The sequence below is a fragment of the Puma concolor genome, chromosome C1 (assembly GCF_028749965.1).
Source record: "Puma concolor isolate L17-30 chromosome C1, mPumCon1.1.hap2, whole genome shotgun sequence".
Lineage (NCBI taxonomy): Eukaryota > Metazoa > Chordata > Mammalia > Carnivora > Felidae > Puma > Puma concolor.
In genome coordinates, this window is record NC_141674.1 from 201,953,184 (window position 1) to 201,971,272 (window position 18,089).

The 18,089-nt window shown below is 46.2% G+C and overlaps 1 protein-coding gene across 2 annotated transcripts in view; it reads right to left on the reverse strand.

The window, feature by feature from the left end:
• MREG (melanoregulin) overlaps nt 1–12,983 on the reverse strand; it is a 62,847-nt gene extending 49,864 nt beyond the window's left edge. The window contains exon 1 of one of the 2 annotated variants that reach the window (XM_086719574.1): nt 12,801–12,983. Coding sequence is in view for 1 of the 2 variants with exons in the window: in XM_025912500.2 (XP_025768285.1) it covers nt 8,632–8,726 (95 nt within the window). In the remaining variant the exon portion in view is untranslated. Of the gene's footprint in view, nt 1–8,631; nt 9,116–12,800 lie in introns of those variants that run through there. The other variant, XM_025912500.2, reaches the window with a different exon arrangement.
• Between the last annotated feature and the right edge of the window lie 5,106 nt (nt 12,984–18,089).

Sequence of the window (18,089 nt, forward strand, 5' to 3'; positions counted from 1 at the left end):
ACTGCAAACGCTTAGAACACCACCCGGCTCGTGGAAGATGCTCAGAAAATATTTGCCGAATGATGAATTGTTGTTTCCCGAGCTCACAGGGCTCTGAATGGCAGAAACGAGTCTAGAATCCTTGTGTCCAGACTCACAGGCCAATTAACATTTTTTAGCTATTTAAGCTTATAAAAGTAGGCTCACAGTCTTGTGGGAAGAAGCAGACAGTTATGTCAGGTGACACTCAGTGCTCTGAAGCCCTTTATTCACATGGTGGATGAGGGACAGAGAGAGGGCATGGGGGGCACTGTTTTAAAAAGGGTTGTGAGGGGCACCTGGGTGGCGCAGTCGGTTGAGCGTCCGACTTCAGCCAGGTCACGATCTCGCGGTCCGTGAGTTCGAGCCCCGCGTCGGGCTCTGGGCTGATGGCTCGGAGCCTGGAGCCTGTTTCCGATTCTGTGTCTCCCTCTCTCTCTGCCCCTCCCCCGTTCATGCTCTGTCTCTCTCTGTCCCAAAAATAAATAAAAAACGTTGGAAAAAAAATTTTTAAAAGGGTTGTGAGGGAAGCACTTTATGACAAAATGATTTCGAGCACTGACTTGAATAAAGTGAGAGAGTTACGCATACAGGTAAGTGGAGGAAGAACATTCTAAGTGGGCAGGGCAGGAAGTTCAAAGGCCCTGAGGCAGCAGCATGCTTGGTGTATCTGAGGCCAGTATGGCTGAAAGATGAACAGTTTTACCTTACGTGCTGACTCTAAAATCGAAACCTTGTGTAATAGCCCTAATGTGGAAACCACCCAAAAGTTTGCCAACAGAACAGATGAACAAAACGGATGCCCTATAAACCAATGAGAATCACAAACCAAGCTATACATAGCAACTTGGATGGCTCTCACACAGTTTGGTCTCACTTAGGTAAAGTTTAAAAGCAGGCAAAAATGAAAATACACTTTTAAGGTGCACACATATGTGGGAAAGCTATAAAGAAAAGCCAGGAAATGACTATCACAAAGGTCTAGATACAATCAGGAGTGGGGGGATACAGGATGAAAGGCAGCTATCTCTTGCCCTGGAAGGTGGTTACAAGAATATTCACTTCATAGGTGTTGTTTATACTGTACATATTTTTAATTTTTATATGTTTTTAATTTCTAATATTATACATATAAACCCGAGTTTTTAAAAGCTAGGAAAAAAATAATAAGAGGCAATACAGTAAACTCTTACCACCTTTCAGGCAGTACAAGGGAATGATAGATACACACTGTCTCACCAAAATTATTCCCTAAAAAAAGCACAGAAGAACAGAGTGCACAGCATACAGTTGGTACAAAACTAGTGTTTATTAACCAGACTAAAAAGGATTTCCATCACTAAGTACAAAAAAAAAAAAAAAACCACACCTATTTTACCCAACATTTAAGCAGAATTTACTTTTTAAACAAAGGTGGAGTGATAAGATCACTTCAAGAGATCTAGAGAATGAAAAGTTCCAGGAAACCTAGATCATGCGATGCCTAAGGGAAAGAAATTTCATCTTCTCAGGAACTTCCAATGTCACTGAGATTGACTTATGCAACTCACGAATGGGGAAGAGGGACACTGGAGGTGCCCTGGGAAGAAAACCTTTAAAAGTCATCCTCAGACCAACCTTGAGGGGCTGACTTCTTGGTAAAGCATTTACCTCCTACTCATTGGACGTGAGGCCCTGTTCTGGGAACTGTGCCCTTGACCTCCACCCCTCTTCTCTTTTAAGAAGGTAAATGTACAGGCTTTGCAACAGATCCTTCCAGCCCCTTCCTGCAGCAGGAATCTTTTGTGCCTCTCTAGGCACTTCCTGTGAATCACCGTCTGGCCCAGGGCTCCAGGCTTTGTACCTGCCAGTTCTGCAGGAAGTCATGGGTGAGCTGTGTTAGCTCGGAGAAGCCTGCCACACATAATGGCAAAAGAGTCAGGCCATCTGGGCCCCGGGCTGAGAGATCTCACTGACACGAACACTTCAGCCAACATTTTTTAAAGCCCTTCCGAGGGGAGAAGACAATTTATTCAACTCAGAGGTCACAGGAGCCCACGCCGCAAAAGGAAAAACTGCACACATGTGAAGAAAGGATTATTGTCCTTCTTGAGCTGGTGGTGACTGCCTTCCAAACAACTTAAACCCACAACTTTCCTTTCCCACAGGCACCTGCTTTCACCAGCCTGAATCAGAACATCGGGTCCAGTGGCTCTCGATCCCAGGTTGTAAGGATTCAGGGCAAGTCTCATCCGTCAAACACAGTTTCTAGCACACAGCCCATAAGCTGCTAGCTACACCCCTCCCTGCATACTAGGTGGCCCCTGCTATTTCTACGGCACTAGAATAGAATAGGAGTTGATTCCCAGCTCAGCCAGCTATGCCTCTGAGCTAGCTACAGAAGCTCTTGTGCCTCAGTTTCTTCAACTGTCAGGTGGGGATTATAGACCCAGTGACAGTTGAGGCTCCTCATTACCATATCTGTACCTTTTCCCACGTACTGAAATTTATCTGTCCTCCGAAATCAAATCACCGATGCTGGTGGTGCTTTGGCAGCCCCCGAGGGAGGGGCACGTCCCCAGCTGAGGTCCAACAAGGCAATGCTCTGCCTCTTTGTTTCAGCTGTTATCCTGTACACGAGTGGACTTTTCGTGGTGTATTTAATGCCGCGTCATTTGCATTTTTGTGCTATTTATTGGTGATTCTGCTGTTGAGAATGGCCCCCCAGCATGGTGCGGCAGAACTAAAATATGTGTGTTCGACGAGCCTCACTCAGGCATCAGTCACAGTGCCGCTGGCCCTGAGTGCAATGTCAATGAATCAACAATATACTAAAACTAAGGTGTCTTTACGCAGAAGCACACAGAAAACAAGATACGTGTGGACCAGCTGACAAGTCGACTCGCAGGACAACAACCCTGGATTTTCCCCTCGGAGCAATGAGTACTTTCAGTCACCATCTGCGGGGGCCACAGCACATAGCCACAAAGAATAACGAGAATCGGGTGTACCTCACAGGGTTACGGCAAAGATTTAAGTAACAGGCATACAGACAGCGCCCAGTACACGGGGAACGCTAAGCACGACCTATGAAAGGTCAGGAGAGCTGAGCTGAGCGGGGAAGGCTCCCCGTCCCCACCTCAGTCCTCACCCCCATCTGCATACCCAAGCAGGAGCCGCAGACTGAACGTTCCTCGATGGTCCGGGAAGTTCCATTCTGTTGCCCACACTCACACGCCCTGTTCCAGGCCTTCTCAGAACCACATGAAACAACCATCAAAGAGCAAACTGAGGTTTTATTTTATTTTTCTCTACTGGGGACTCCAGGCACTGCAGAAAAAGGAAACCCCGACGGCTGTAAATTCTGAGAGATACGTCCGTACATTCTGCCATCCGGCACGGAGGCTGTGGACGGGCATGGAGGAGAGCAGGGAGCTAAAGAGATGTGGAAGCTCATTATGTGGTTCACGTAGGTGGCTGAAGGGAGAGCCACAAATGAAAACTCAGCCGTGGTTGTAATTCTCCCTCTTTCTTCCTTAGCTTTTCAACAAGTGGACAGTCATGGTGCTTATCGGTTATCGACAGCCAACAGAAATTAGAGCTTAGAGTAAGTAACAGTTAGAGAGTAAGAATTGCACTTCTCTGCAAAACTTCAGTGACCCTCGTGAGATATGCTTTAGTGTCATTCCGTGGCAGGCTCTTCCAGGCCCCCCATGCCCGTCTGTATTGGATGTCATGTGGCAGTAAACTCTGGTGCCAGAGGGCCTGGACCTCGCTCTGCTTAAAGGCTGTGCCGACTGCAGCTGCGCCTCTAGAATCATATCATTTCAAGGGTCACAACTCACGCTCATGGGGGATTTTTATATAGCAAGAGTATGCTTTCATCGCCGATGGAAGAAAGCCATGCTATAAAAGTGAAATAAAAACCAACGCATTAAGCTCACTGAGCTCAAACATTTTCCCAAAAGTACCCCGTAGTGGGTTGAATAGCATCCCCTAAAAGGATACGTCCAAGTCCCAACCCCCGGTTCCTGTGAACGTGACCTTATTTGGAAATAGGGGCTTTGCAGGTGTGATTAAGTTAAGGATCTTGAGATGTGATTAACCTGGATTTACAACGGACCCTACATCCAATGACTGGTGCCCTGGCAAGAGCAAAGAGATAGGCATTTGAGACAGAGGAGAGAGCACAGGGAAGAAGACAGAGGCAAAGTCTGCAACTGAGCCGCCAGGAGCCAATGACACCAGGAGCCACCAAAAGCTGAACCCTGCAAGAAGCAATTCTCCCTAGAGTCTTTCTGGCTTCCAGAACTGTGAACGAATACATTTCTGTTGGTTTAGGCTACCAAATTCATGGTAGTTTGTTGCGCCAGTCCTAGGAAACTAACGATACGCATCCCATATGTTCCTTTTAATTAGTAACATGAAACCTCGAGCCAAAAAGTCATTCACTGTTTTACAGACAAGTGATCAATGGGCTCGCCATCCCAAAAAAACCCATTTGTCCTCCATGCACGTTGGTTCGTTGTGGTTTTGATCACTATTTACATTAGGGAAAGGAATTAGTGCAGGGAAGAATGGCACGCAGAACCTCCGACCTTCCACGGTGATTGAAAACAGGAGTCTTCTAGGATTCCGTCCTAAAATCGGAGTCAAGGGCAGAAAACCGTGAAACTGAACAAAACCTCTGCTTTTCTTTGGGCCTGGAGCCTGGTGTCGAGGTCAGGCCACGTGTCCTTTCTCCAGACCTACTCTCAATCTTCCTGGCATTAGAGATGACTGCTCACCTATTCGCTGGTGAAGCAGCCCCGGGCGGCTACGGAGTTGGGCAATCTGGCTGGGGTGGCAGCACCCACCTTCGAACTGTAATAAGCACAGGTGAGTGACCGAGGGATGAAAAGGAAGTAAAGAGAAACCATCACAACCTGGGGAAACTTTCCAAGGCTTCATCACAAAGCTGGCAACTGACATGGGCCTTAAGAAGAGTAGACTCTTGAGAAGTAGGACAGAAAAACAAAAAGTGAGGCCCCTGGGCGGCTCGGTCGGTTAAGCGTCCGACTTTGGCTCAGGTCGTGATCTCACAGTTCATGATTTCAAGCCCTGCTCTGGGCTCTGTGCTGACAGTTCAGAGCTTGGCGCCTGCTTCAGATTCTGTGTCTCCCTCTCTCTCTCTCTCTGCTTGTCCCCCGACCATGCTTTGTCTCTGTCTCTCCAAAATAAATAAACGTTAAAAAAAATTTATAAAAAGACAAAAACAAAAAGATGTTTAGCTAACAAATGTGACATGGGCAAAGACACCAGGAGGGAAAGCAGTGTGACTGCACCTGTCACAAGCAGAAACTAGAGAAAGCAAAATCAGAGAATCCGGGGAAAGAGGAAGCATGAAAGAAGGCACGGATGGTCAGCACAGAACTGTGTCCTGCACACTGAGAATACAACATCACACTTCTTTGTCTTGTAACCTTCAAGAGAGCAGTGTTCATGTAGTCAGGCAGGGGGCAGAAACCAGACTTCACAGTGGATGGGTGCTAAAGAAGACAGGGAGGGGGGCACAGTGAACAACTCTTTCAAGACATTTGTGCCAGCCACAAAGGAAAGCAAAGGATGGCAATTAAAGGGCTTGGCCATATCAGGATGAATTTTCAGTCAGGGGAGGCCTCAGCATATTTCTAGAACAAGGGGAAAGAAAGAACCAGTGGAACAGAGAGAAATACAGATTGCAAACCAGACAAGGGACAGGCTTTTCCCTTCAGGTACACGGTTCCAGAAAAGGCAAAAAGAATGAGGTCGAAACATAAAAGGCATGATCAGACTGGCAAAGGAGGAGAGACTAAGAGCCGGTTTTCGGGAAAGAACAAGAATCCCTAGTGCATTCTGGAACAGGATTGCAGGTGACCATGCAGACAAAAGACAAGTGTCATTTCCCCAACCACACCTCTTCCAGGCACCGTTACCTAAGGGCATGAAACAAAACTTGAAAACCATTACTTTACCATCAAGGACTTAGCTGAGAGGAGGGCATCTATACAAAACCTTTCTTTATAAATGAAAGGAAAAAAAGAAAAAAGATGATGTAAAGAATGAAGTTCTCCATAAAATTAAAATTAAGGCCATCTGGCCACATGATTTCACCACATCAAGATTTCAAACCAGTCACTCTGGAAAACAATCTGGCAGTCTGTCAAAAAGTTAAATGTAGAATTATTATACAACCCAGCCATTCCACTCCTAAGCATATACCCATGATCACTGAAAACACACATCTGCTCAAAAACTTGTACACAAACGGTCACAGCCCAAAAGCAGAAACAACCCAAATGCCCATCGGTTGATGAATGGATAAGAGATATGTAAATCTTACATCATGGATGAACCCCCAAAACACGATGCTGAGTGAAAGAAGCCAGACGCCAAGGCCACATATGTATGATCCCATTTTTACCAAATTTCCAGAATAGCAAATGTATGAAGACAGAAAGCAGATTAGTCGCTGCAGGAGAAGGGGCCGGGCAAGGAAGGGAGAGTGGCGAGTGACTGCTTAATGGGTGTGGTGTTTCTTTCAGTAGTGATGAAAATGTTCTCTATTAGAGAGTGGTGATGATTGCACAACTTTGTGAATATACAAAGAAAAAAAAAAAAACACTGAACTTCTCACTTTAAGAATAAATAAACAAACAAAAAGGGTTTCAAACCAGACCTGCTGATGACGTGAGTAGGAAAAAACATACAGGTACCCACACACACACCTATCACTGCCCCACACATCAATCACTAAGTGGCTCTTCCCAAACCTTGCTACCCTGAAATGATGCCAGAATTGACACTGAACCACAAAAGACCAGTCCACCCATATTCACAGGCTCAGAAGAATAACAATGATAATTAACAACAACTAGAATTTATTGAGTGTTTACTATGTGTCAGACATTCTACTAAACACTTACAGGGATTAGCTCATTTCATTTCTCATAGAAACCCTTTGAGGTACACATTGTTCTCATCCCCATTTTATAGATGAGGAAATTAAGGCACAAATAAGTTCCATAATTTGTGCCCAGTCACCCAGTTGGAATTTTCACCCCAAACAATCTGACTCGTGAGGACTATCCATACTGTTCTGTCCCCTATTGGCTCCATCCTCCTAAAAATCACTTGCAAAATGTACCGACTTACAGTAAACCAGGGCAGGTCAAGATTTTTAACTCCAATAGCAATCCTGGATGGAAGACTGGAAAGACCCAAGGCACTGAGAAGGAGTGCTGTATTTCTAGTGACAGTGAATATTGACAAGTTGGATGTACAAGCCAAGCATGAAATTCTAGGTTGTTACCCACTTCATTTGGGACCAAGGGAACTTCACCAGATGTCTCCGTGCCCATGTTGACCCAACAATCTAAGTGGGAAACCATCAGCAAGGGCACACAAAAACATTGTGTATTGTGTGTAGAATTGTTTATATATAAAAGAACGTGACCCGTATGTTTACATACATGTGCGCTCACTAAGCAGTGAGGGGCAGATGGTAAATCCCAAACCCTAAATCATAGGAGTGAGAGATGAATAAGCAGAAAGCAATCCAAGAAGACTGCTTGGGGGCAGGGGTGGGGGAGGGTGTTGAGAACCAGCATTTAGGAGGGGCAGGAAAGATCAAGGTCACTCCTTGAGGCAATGGTGAGGGGAATAAGAAGGCTGGATTGTTCCTAGAGCGGCCAGGATGCCTGTCTAGTTAAATCAAGGAGTCCGCAGTATTTAATATGCTGGAAAATAAGAGTGGGCAGGCAGTAAGGGGATACATAAGACCTCAAAAGTCAAGGGAAGTGTTTGGACCTGACAGAGTAAGAAAAGGTAAATCATGCTTTGGAAAAGTAACGAAAGCTTTATCTTGTCAACTGCACATTGCATAAAAAAACACTGGCTTCAATATTTGCTTACCAAACCCTTGACTTTCACTTCACGTACTGTTCCCTAATTCCATGTTAAATCTTTCGTTTCTATCCTGTCTACCTCCAAGGCATGCCCTTGTGGAACCTTCGTTTCATCAAAGCGGAGGTACAAAATAATTGCTTAAAATGACAGCCCCGAACAAAACTGTGTCCTACGGCCCTTCAACAAAGCCACGCCAAATGTGCATCCAATTTCCTCACGCTTCCTAACTTCACCTGTAATGGAGACCACATCCCAGTGAACAGGATGCCCCTTCAGAAAGTAGGCATTTTTTTAAATGTGAAAAATATCCCCTGTGCTCAGTCACTTAAATTGTCTGTCTTTGGTAATAAACTCGAATGCAAAGTATCCAACTTGTTTTTTTCCCCCTGGGTGAAACAGAAACTCACAGGCGTCCGTTTCACTGAAATACGCCTATCCGTACGCAGTCGGTCACAGCAAAGGACCCAAATCGAGCCCCTTTGCAAACTTCTCTCCGGTCCCTCCCTTGGCGCGGATTTCCACACGCATCCACCCGAGTCTCCGGCGTCTCCGGGGATCTGTGGCGGCGGGCAGAAGTCTCACCCAGGGGGCAGGGTCTCCAGGAAGGGACCAAGGGGCGCCTCAGGGGGCACCGCGAAGCCCAGCCCGCCTCCCCAGCTCGGACCAGCGCGCAGGCACCAGGCTCCGCGCGGCCGGCCGCGCACCCACCTGACCAGGGGCTCCTTCTCGGGCACGGCGGGCCCCTCCAGGCACCTGCACGGGCAGCAGCAGCACACGGTCCTCAGCCAGTCCCGCGGCCCCATGGGGAGCGAGGTGCCCCACGGCGCCGGCACACTGGGAGACCGCCGCGGCGGCGGCGGCGGCGGCGAGCGAGCGCGGCTGGGGCGCGGCCACCCGGCCGGCGTCCAGGTGCGGGGACAGTCGCGGGGCCGGGCGTCGCGGGCCAGTCCGTGCGCATCACGCCGCGGCCGGGGACGCGGGCGAGGCCGAGACGCCTGCACGGCCCAGGTCTGCGCGGCCGCGCGCTTTCCTGCACTTGGGTTTTGTTTGGGGCGCGTGTTGCGCTGGGGCTTTTTCCCCCCTCTTTTCTTTTAATTCCCCGGGCGCAAATTGGGACGCATGCGTCCCCGACACGCTCTGCTGCTGCCCTCTAAGGAGGAAGCAGGGACTCTAGGCGGAGGGCAGCACCGACGGGCAGCCCCGGCTGGGGGGAAGGCGGGGCAGGCCCCCAGTCGCCGAGCACGAGGTTGGCCTGAATCTATTCATACTTTTTATTGGCTTCACTCCCGGAGGAAATAAAAGGTCCTCCTTCCTACTCCCGTGCCTTCAGAGCAGTGCTTAGGGCGGATTTTTACCGCGTCAGCTCCACACAGAGTAAAAGCTACCAGAAGAGCACGCATTGACACATTACAGAAGTGGGTTTCTGGGTTTTTTTTTTTTTTAAGATCTTTTATTTTTAAGTCATCTCCACACCCAACGTGGGGCTCAAACCCCCGAGAGCAAGAGCCCCACGGTCCCCCACCCGAGCCAGCCAGGCGCTTCCAGAAGTAGGTTTTTTAAGAGTACTATATCGCGATGATTTTTTAAGTCGTTTTCAGGGTCACTGGTCCTTAAATAACTCCCTTAAAAAAGGGGGGGGGGAGTGTGTGAGCAACCTCTATCATTAGTTCCCTGCAATTTTCCAGCGCTATTTGTACTCTTTTTTATGCTTGTAGGAACTTGCAAGTATATGTACTTACACCCCCCCTCCTTTTTTCACCCAAAGGGTGACATACTCCACATATTTCTGCCCTGGCTTGTTCCACTCAGTACATCATGTAGACTGTTCCACATCAAGCCGTGTGTTTCTTCCTTTATCACTTTAACAGTTATATATTGTGGAGTCATACTGATGCCCGTATATGATTCAACCGGACCCCCTATTCAGGGACGTTTAAGTTCATTCCAACTTTTTGTCACTAAAATAATGCTGCAGGGCACTGGGTGGCTCGGTCTGTTAAGCTAGGACTCTTGATTTAGGCTTAGGTTACCATCTCAGGGATGGTTCCTGTGATCCAGGAGGTCTCTCTCTCTCTCTCTCTCTCTGCTCCAAATAAATAAACTTAAAAACAACAACAACACATATATCTATTGAGTAAATGCTTGGCAGCTAAACGCTGGGTCATAGGTAAGATGCCTCTTTAAATTTTGATGGATCTCATGATTGCTCTCCAAGGAGGCAATTCCAATTTGTGCTCTGACAGCAACATGTGAAAGCATCTATTCCCGTACGCCCCCACCAGTCAAGCTACCATCTAATTTTTCATCTTTGCCAGTCTGATTTACTCAGCAAATACTTTATAAGCATCTGTTATGTGCCAGACTTGTACCAGGCGCTAGGGATACAGCAGCGAACAAAAGAAACAAAAATCCCTATTCTCTTGGAGCAAACATTCTAGGCAGAGAGTTAGACAAACAAAACAAGTGTGTTCTTTAGTGTGTTAGTAGGTAATGTGGGCTGTGGAGGAAAAGAAGGCACAAGAAGTGCCAGGAAGGGGTGTGTGTGTGTGTGTGTGTGTGTGTGTGTGTGTGTGTGTGTAGTGGGGAGACGGATGTTGTCCGTAGTTTTACATAGGGTGGTCACAGAAAGCCTCCTGATATGGTGACATTTAAGCCAAGACTTGAAGATGAGCAAGCCAGCTATGATATCACAGGAAAGAGCATTTCAGGGAGAGTGAGACTATGTGCAGAATCCCAGAGGAGAGAGAATAAACCATAGGGTGCATGAGAAAGAGAATTCTAGGGGCCCTGGAGAGGTGTGGGCCAGTAGGAAGAGTAAAAGGAAATGATGGAATCAGGGACCACATAGGACTGTGCAAGGATGCTGGGTTTTGCCGAGCTAAGCTCCGAGTTGGACGGTTTTGAGTAGAGGGAGTGATACGGTCTGCCTGGGTGGTTAACAGCATCCTTTGGCTGCTGTCTTGAGAAGAAACTGGCTGCAAAGGGCTGTTTAGGGAGATACAAATGGAGGCCATTCTAATGATCCAGGTGATGTACCATGGAGAGAGCAGTAGAGGTGGTATGGACTCTGGATAGAATTTGTTGTTTGCTGTTATTGTTGTTGTTTTAATTTTTATTTATTTTTGAGAGACAGAGCGCGAGCAGGGAGGACAGAGAAAGAGGGAGACACAGAATCCGAAGCAGGCTCCAGGCTCCGAGCTGTCTGCACAGAGCCCGACGTGGGACTCGAACTCACGAACAGTGAGATCATGACCTGAGCCGAAGCCAGACACTTAACAGACTGAGCCACCCAGGCACCCCGTGAACGGAATTTGAAGGTAGAGCCAACAAGAATTGCTAAAGGATTGCAAATAGGGTGCGAAAAAAGAAAGAAGTGACTCTAGGTGAGGGCCGACCAGCTACAAAGGTTGAATTGCCATTGATTGAGATAGAGAAGAGTGTAGGGGGAGCAGGTTTGCAGGGGTGAGGAGGAAGAGCAAGAGTTTATTTTCAGAAGTGTCGATTCTCATGGGCAGTGGATTAATTTTTTAAATGTGTTGCTACACATAAGTGTGTCCTGTTGTGGCAACATTATAAGGCCGAGGGAGTTTATCAAGTCTGTGTTCGTTGACAGGCTGGCTACCGAAGGATAGGAAGCGGAAAAGGAGGTTCCTGTGACTGTGACTTAGCTGGGGAGACTGGATGTGGACCCATCATGAAAAACTAACATGACAAAAGTAGCAGCTACTGACAGGCAGCACGGGGCTGTGGTATCCAGCCTGGCACCAGGCCATTTATCACTTGCATCTGTGGCAGGACGGAGGCTGAGTGTTGCCCTGGATGGCAAACTTCCCACTAGCTGGAAATCCCCTTGGGTGAATGCACTAGGTTCTAAAACTGGTTTTTGAATGTGCATCAACCCACTTAGGTTCAAGCAGAAAGTCGGTAGAGAGGCCTGCCAAAATGTGAACTCAGCCAGCAAAAAGATGAACTCTCGGGTCTGGCAGCTACTATTAACTACTGGAGTTGAATTTATCGAGTGGATGAATTACAGAAGGCTTTCAGCTCTTGGAAGCTGTAGGTGCCCTGCCCCTTTACTGGCTTTGATCTTAGGCAAGTCATTTTTCTGAACCGCAGTTTTCCAATCTGTGAAATGGAGACGATGAATCTGGCCCTACTGAACTAGATACAGCTGTGAGATTCAAATGAAATGGTTTAAAAACCATAAAGCACCTTAGAAATATCGAAGTTCAACACTATCTGTTGGGGTTATTACGGAGGATGGCGAGATTATACACAATGCTTGGCTAGCTAAAATGTAACATGGAGATCTTGGTGGGGGCATGGGAACAGAAGGGGGGTCCCCCCATTCGGGTGGAGGCAGCGGGAAGCTACCTACATTCCCAATGGCTTGAGGAGTCCTTTTCACCTCTTTCTCAGGACAGACAGGTAAAGTAACAGCCTCCACGAGGCCCTTACCCGGAGGAAGGGATGCATCAGGAAGAACATCCACGTGTGAAGGAGCCAAAGCTGCTCGCACTGACCCCCGTGTTGTTAGGGCAGAAAGAGGGAACTTATAACCCTGTTCATGCTTCCGTTTCAGATTGGCACCCACACGTTGCCAGACGTCGACATCCAGAGTGCCGTTTTTGGGAAGTCATGGGTTAATATCTAAGGCAACCCGAAGCATATGCTGTAATTGTTTCTCATTTCTATCTGCCCCATTGGCTTCAAGTCACTGCTTTAGGACCTTGATATATCGCCTTTGTTCAGAGCATGAGGCTGCCCCACGTAGAAAGTCTTAATAACGCACAAGAGTAAAGAGAAAAGGAAAACAAAACCCAGGCCTGAAAAGTTCCAGAACTCGGCTCTTCTCGGAAGAGAAGCCGACGACTTACTGCGCAGACTTTCATTTTCGAGCGTCCCTTCAGGTCGGTCTCAAGCGCTCACACGGGGCACCACTTGCCAGGAATGGACGGCAAACCCTGTGCTCACGGAGGAAAGATTACTCCACACTTTGCTAGGAGAGACAGGAGAAGGCCTGGGGGTCAAAGTTTGCAGACAAAGACCCCGTTCGCCTCACTCGTATTCTCGTTTATTGTGGTGTCAGGTTAATCATAAATCTTAGTGGGCTTGTGCACAGAGGGCGTATGACATTCCAGGCGTGCAGGAACAAAGGGCACACGACTTAAAGGTGAACAAGCACAAGAGACTAATAAAATCAGAGGTGGGCAGCAAGGGCCTACGTGTCCTACTGTTCTGCTAAACTGAGAATACAATGTAGAGATAACAGAGTTCCCCAAGGACTGCAGAAACACTTGTCAGGGCCGCCCAGGCATTCTGCAGGCAGGGGGGCTATGCAGGCCTGGGCATTCCAAGGTGCCCGCACCCCCTCCAAGCTTAACTGCAGCCCACCAGAGATCTCCGTGTTACATTTTAGCTAGCCAAGCATTGTGCATAACCTCATCATCCTCAGTAATCATCCCAACAGCTATTGTTTTTTAATGCTTATTTAGTTTTGAAAGAGAGAGAGAGAGTACAGGCAAGGGAGGGGCTCGTTGAAGCAGGCTCACTGCTGACAGCAGAGAGCCCAACGTGGGGCTTGAACTCACCAACTGCAAGACCATGACCTAAGCTGAAGTCTGACACTTACCTGACTGAGCCACCCACAACACTATTGATTAAATCCAGTATAGGCCTGTTGGGCAAATGTGGATTCCAATGTTATTGGGCTTACCTATGACAATACTTCTTTTCGTGTTTGTAACTCTGCCTTGCGTGGGCATCTTTTACGTGGTCTGTTTCAGACATGATATTCTAGAAAGCCAAGGAACCACATCCACTTAACGAACGTGATCAGGAGGTTAATGTCCTGTGCCTTACGAAGAATCATGTATACTGTTAGCCTGCTCTAACAATTATTAACATTTTTCTTTTAAAATTAATTTTAAGTTTTAAAACTTATAAATGAAACGTTCCTCTAAAAAAGTTGAAATATTACAGGGTAAGTTCCTTCTGACCGTGACCCACACTCCTTTCACTTTCCATCCTGTCCAGGGTAACCTTATTATCAGTATGGTACCAACCTGTTTCTGGACAGACACGCACTTATGTGCCCCTGTGTTGTCTATATAACATCACTGTGTGTGTCATTATTTATGGTAGTGTTTTGTTTTAATAGAAAAGGCACACATTAATCTGCCAGCTTTTTCCACCTAATAATAGGTCTTAGGTGTCTATCCAATTAATGCATATAATAGTACCCCACGCATTTTAAGTGATGTGACTCTTCTATTTATCAATTTTTAAAGGATTGTTATATCTGTGTTTTTGTAGTGCTTATCTTCCCAGAAGTTAAGTACCTGTATGATTTCCCTGTTTTTGGTAAATTGGGCCTTGGTTAGGAATAACGGTGTCACCAGACCCTCGGCTTTCAGACCCGTTTCAGACCCGTTTCCTGTTTCAGACCTCATTCGCAGAAGAGTAGCAACCGTTCCTTTTTTTAGAGTGATGCTAGATTGTTCCTACCGCCTAAGGTGACACCAACACCACCCACCACAAACAGTAGCATCTGACATTTACCAAGAGCTCTTGGGCACCTGATGTCGGTGACTAGGAAGTCCCCTGGGGCAAATGGTGACTCACAGACCCATCAGCTGCTTGTGTTCAAGGCCGAACTGCTGGCCCATGTTGTCAGATTTCTCCATGGCAGGAAAAACTCTAGAATCTTCTTTGCAAACAACTAGTATACTTTAAAAATTTATTGACAATTCTTGAGAGTTGGAGGCAAAGGCACATGCAGGGCAGGAAAAATGAGAAAACCAAAATACTTAAGCTACAACAGCACATCATGAGTGCATTCCACAGGAAAGATCTGCTTGTAACAACGTAGGTCAAGCAGATGTCGTTCATATAGTCGTTCAACAAGTGTTTATTGAGCCAGGCACGGGGCATACAATGGTGAACTAGAATGTGGGTTTTATCCATGAAGACAAGAACTTTGTTTTGTTCTTTGCACTATCTACAACCGTGCAGATCCATGGTAGGGACTCAACATAGAAGGATATCCTGTATCACAACATCTAGAACAGTGCAGACACATAGTAGGCACTTAACAAATACGTTGACTAAATACATGAAAACAGAAAAAGAGCTGTTTAGTGAACCCAGAGTTTGCACGAAGTTATGTTTAATTTCTGAAGAGCCCATTCACGAGCTACCCAAATGCAATAGAGACCTGAAGGGCACCTTCTTCCTTTTAGAAAACAGACAAGTTCTGGGGCGCCTGGGTGGCGCAGTCGGTTGAGCGTCCGACTTCAGCCAGGTCACGATCTCGCGGTCCGTGAGTTCGAGCCCCGCGTCGGGCTCTGGGCTGATGGCTCAGAGCCTGGAGCCTGTTTCCGATTCTGTGTCTCCCTCTCTCTCTGCCCCTTCCCCGTTCATGCTCTGTCTCTCTCTCTGTCCCAAAAATAAATAAATGTTGAAAAAAAAAAGAAAACAGACAAGTTCTGAAACAAGCCAGTATCTTGAGCCAACCTCAGCATTATCAGTCACCCTAAGTGACCCAGGATGGACAGCTAACATGCCTCCCATCTCTGGAGAAGTCACATCAGGGGGAAAATGAGTGGATGTCACCAAGGGTTAGCAGGGAGCACCCATGGAATCAGCACCTGTGGAAGAGAAGGGGAAGAAAGAGCAGGACCAAACCTCAGCCCTACAGAGACTCCACGGGGAAGTATGAGAGGGTGGTTTACACCCTCATGATGATCATCCTCTGCATGAGGGCCACCGAGGAAGAGAACGTGACCTTGGCTGAGGCCACTGTCTTTGGTTGAGGTTGTCCAGGAAGGGGGGCTGACAGCTGAGGGCTGTCTGCTGCCAGCATTTCCACAAGCTGTCTGACAACACCTTTCTTCCGGAGGGAGGACCATAATATCCACTGCCTCGCAACCCCTACACCTAAATCCATCCCTGTGGGTTGTTTTGTAAGCTCAGAATCTCCTCCTTCTGGACATGCCAGGAACTCTTTTATCAGATTACTTGATAAAATATGTAGATTTATTTTTTAATTGCGGTAAAATAATAAAGACTCCCAGGCATCATCACTAAAGCCTTCTATGCTTAGAAGGGAATATTCTAGAAATATGGCTCAAGGAACTGTATTCACCAGTGGAGGCAATCCCACCCATATTAAACATATTAAAAATCCAAGCTACGATGTGGATGAACTACAAAAACATTATGGTAGGTGAAAAACAGGCAGACACGAAAGGTCACGTATTGTGTGATTAATTTACATGATATGTCCAAAATAGGTAAATCCAAAGAGGCCGAAGCTCATCTGGTTGCGCCAGGGCTGAGAGGAGAGGAAATGAGGAACGACTGCTTAATGGATATGGAGTTTCCTTTGGGGAATGTTTTGGAACTGGACAGAGGTGGAGGTTGTGAATATACTAAATGCCACTGAATTGTTTATTTAAAATTGTTAATGGTAAGTCGATTTCACCTGGATTTTTTAATTTTATTTAAAAAAATTTTTTTAGTGTTTATTTTTTTGGGGAGGAGGGGCAGAGAGAGAGGGAGACACAGAATCCAAAGCAGGCTGCAGGCTCTGAGCTGTCAGCACAGAGCCCAATGTGGGGCTCAAACTCACGAACTGTGAGATCATGACCTGAGCCGAAGTCGGACACTTAATTGACTGAGCCACCCAGGTGCCCCTCACCTGAATTTTTTAAAATGGGTTAGAAAGACCTCTTTCCTGGGGCACCGGGGTGGCTCAGGAGGTTAAGCCTCTGACTCTCAATTTCAGTCAGGTCATGATCTTGCAGTGGTTGTGAGATTGAGCCCCGCATCAGGCTCTGAGCTGTGTGGAGCCTGCTTGGGATTTTCTCTCCCTCTCCTTCTGCCCCTCTCCCCCACTTGTGCTGTCTCATTCTCTCTCTCAGAATAAATAAACATAAAAGAAAGAAAAATTAAAAAAAAAAAAAAAGACCTCTTCCCTGGATGCGTCCGTTATATTAAAATTAACCCTCTACTGTAGAAGGCTTCACTTTTGAGTACCTGGATATTATTAAAACGTTGTTACTCTGTCCTCAGGCTAAATTCATTTTCTACAAGGTGAGTCAAACTATTTATATTTAAAAATCTATGTTCCTGTTCAAGTAGTAGACGCTGAAGAGGTACAAAATTATGTACAACAATAAGCAACTCCTTTAAACATAGAAGATAACTTCTGTTTGTAAGAGTATTTTTCTTCAAAAGGAGTTTACAGTTGTGTGATTCACACACCATTAAAAGTATGTTGAAATAAAAATAATGCTCAGAGATTTCAGGGTCTCCAAAATGATTATCTATTTGGAAAGGGACACTCCAAACAAACTTTTATTTAAACACACCTAATAAAAACTATTCCTTTTTTATTGCTAAAATGTGAAGAATTGCATCTGAATATTTTGCTTTAATGTGTTTGGTATTTGGTGACAGAAAGAATAACAGTGCAAATATATTTGTTTGAAGCTAAAATTTCTGTGAATTAAAGGATATTTAAACAAGTAAGATCCTTTCGGCCCCACCGCCTCTCCACCACAATTAGCCAGCATAATCTGGAGTTCTCAAAGAGAAATAGAACTTGGAAGCAAAGAGAATAGTCCAAAAACCATGAAATAGTTAAGATACCAGAACCTTCAAAGAAGGAAAGAAAAAGAGTCAGTTTAAAATATGCCTTCGTGGGGAACTTGGGTGGCTCAGTCAGTTAAGTGTCCGACTTCAGCTCAGGTCATGATCTCATGGTTCGTGAGTTTGAACCCCATATCGGGCTCTGTGCTGACAGCTTGGAGCCTGGGACCTGCTTCGGGTTCTGTGTCTCCCTCTCTCTCTGTTCCTCCCCCGCTTGCACTCTGTCTCTCTCTCTCTCTCTCTCTCTCTCTCTCAAAAATAAACAAAGATTAAAAAAATAAATAAAATAAAATAAAATAAAATAAAATAAAATAAAATAAAATAAAATAAAATATGCCTTTGTATTCTGTGTGTCCAAAAGACTCCCATGTCATACCAAAATTCTCAAGTGTACTGACCTTTTACATTCTTGTTTTTAAAGATAAAACATAGGGGTGCCTGGGTGGCTCAGTCGGCTGAGTGTCCAACTTCAGCTCAGGTCATGATCTCACGGTCTGTGAGTTCGAGCCCTT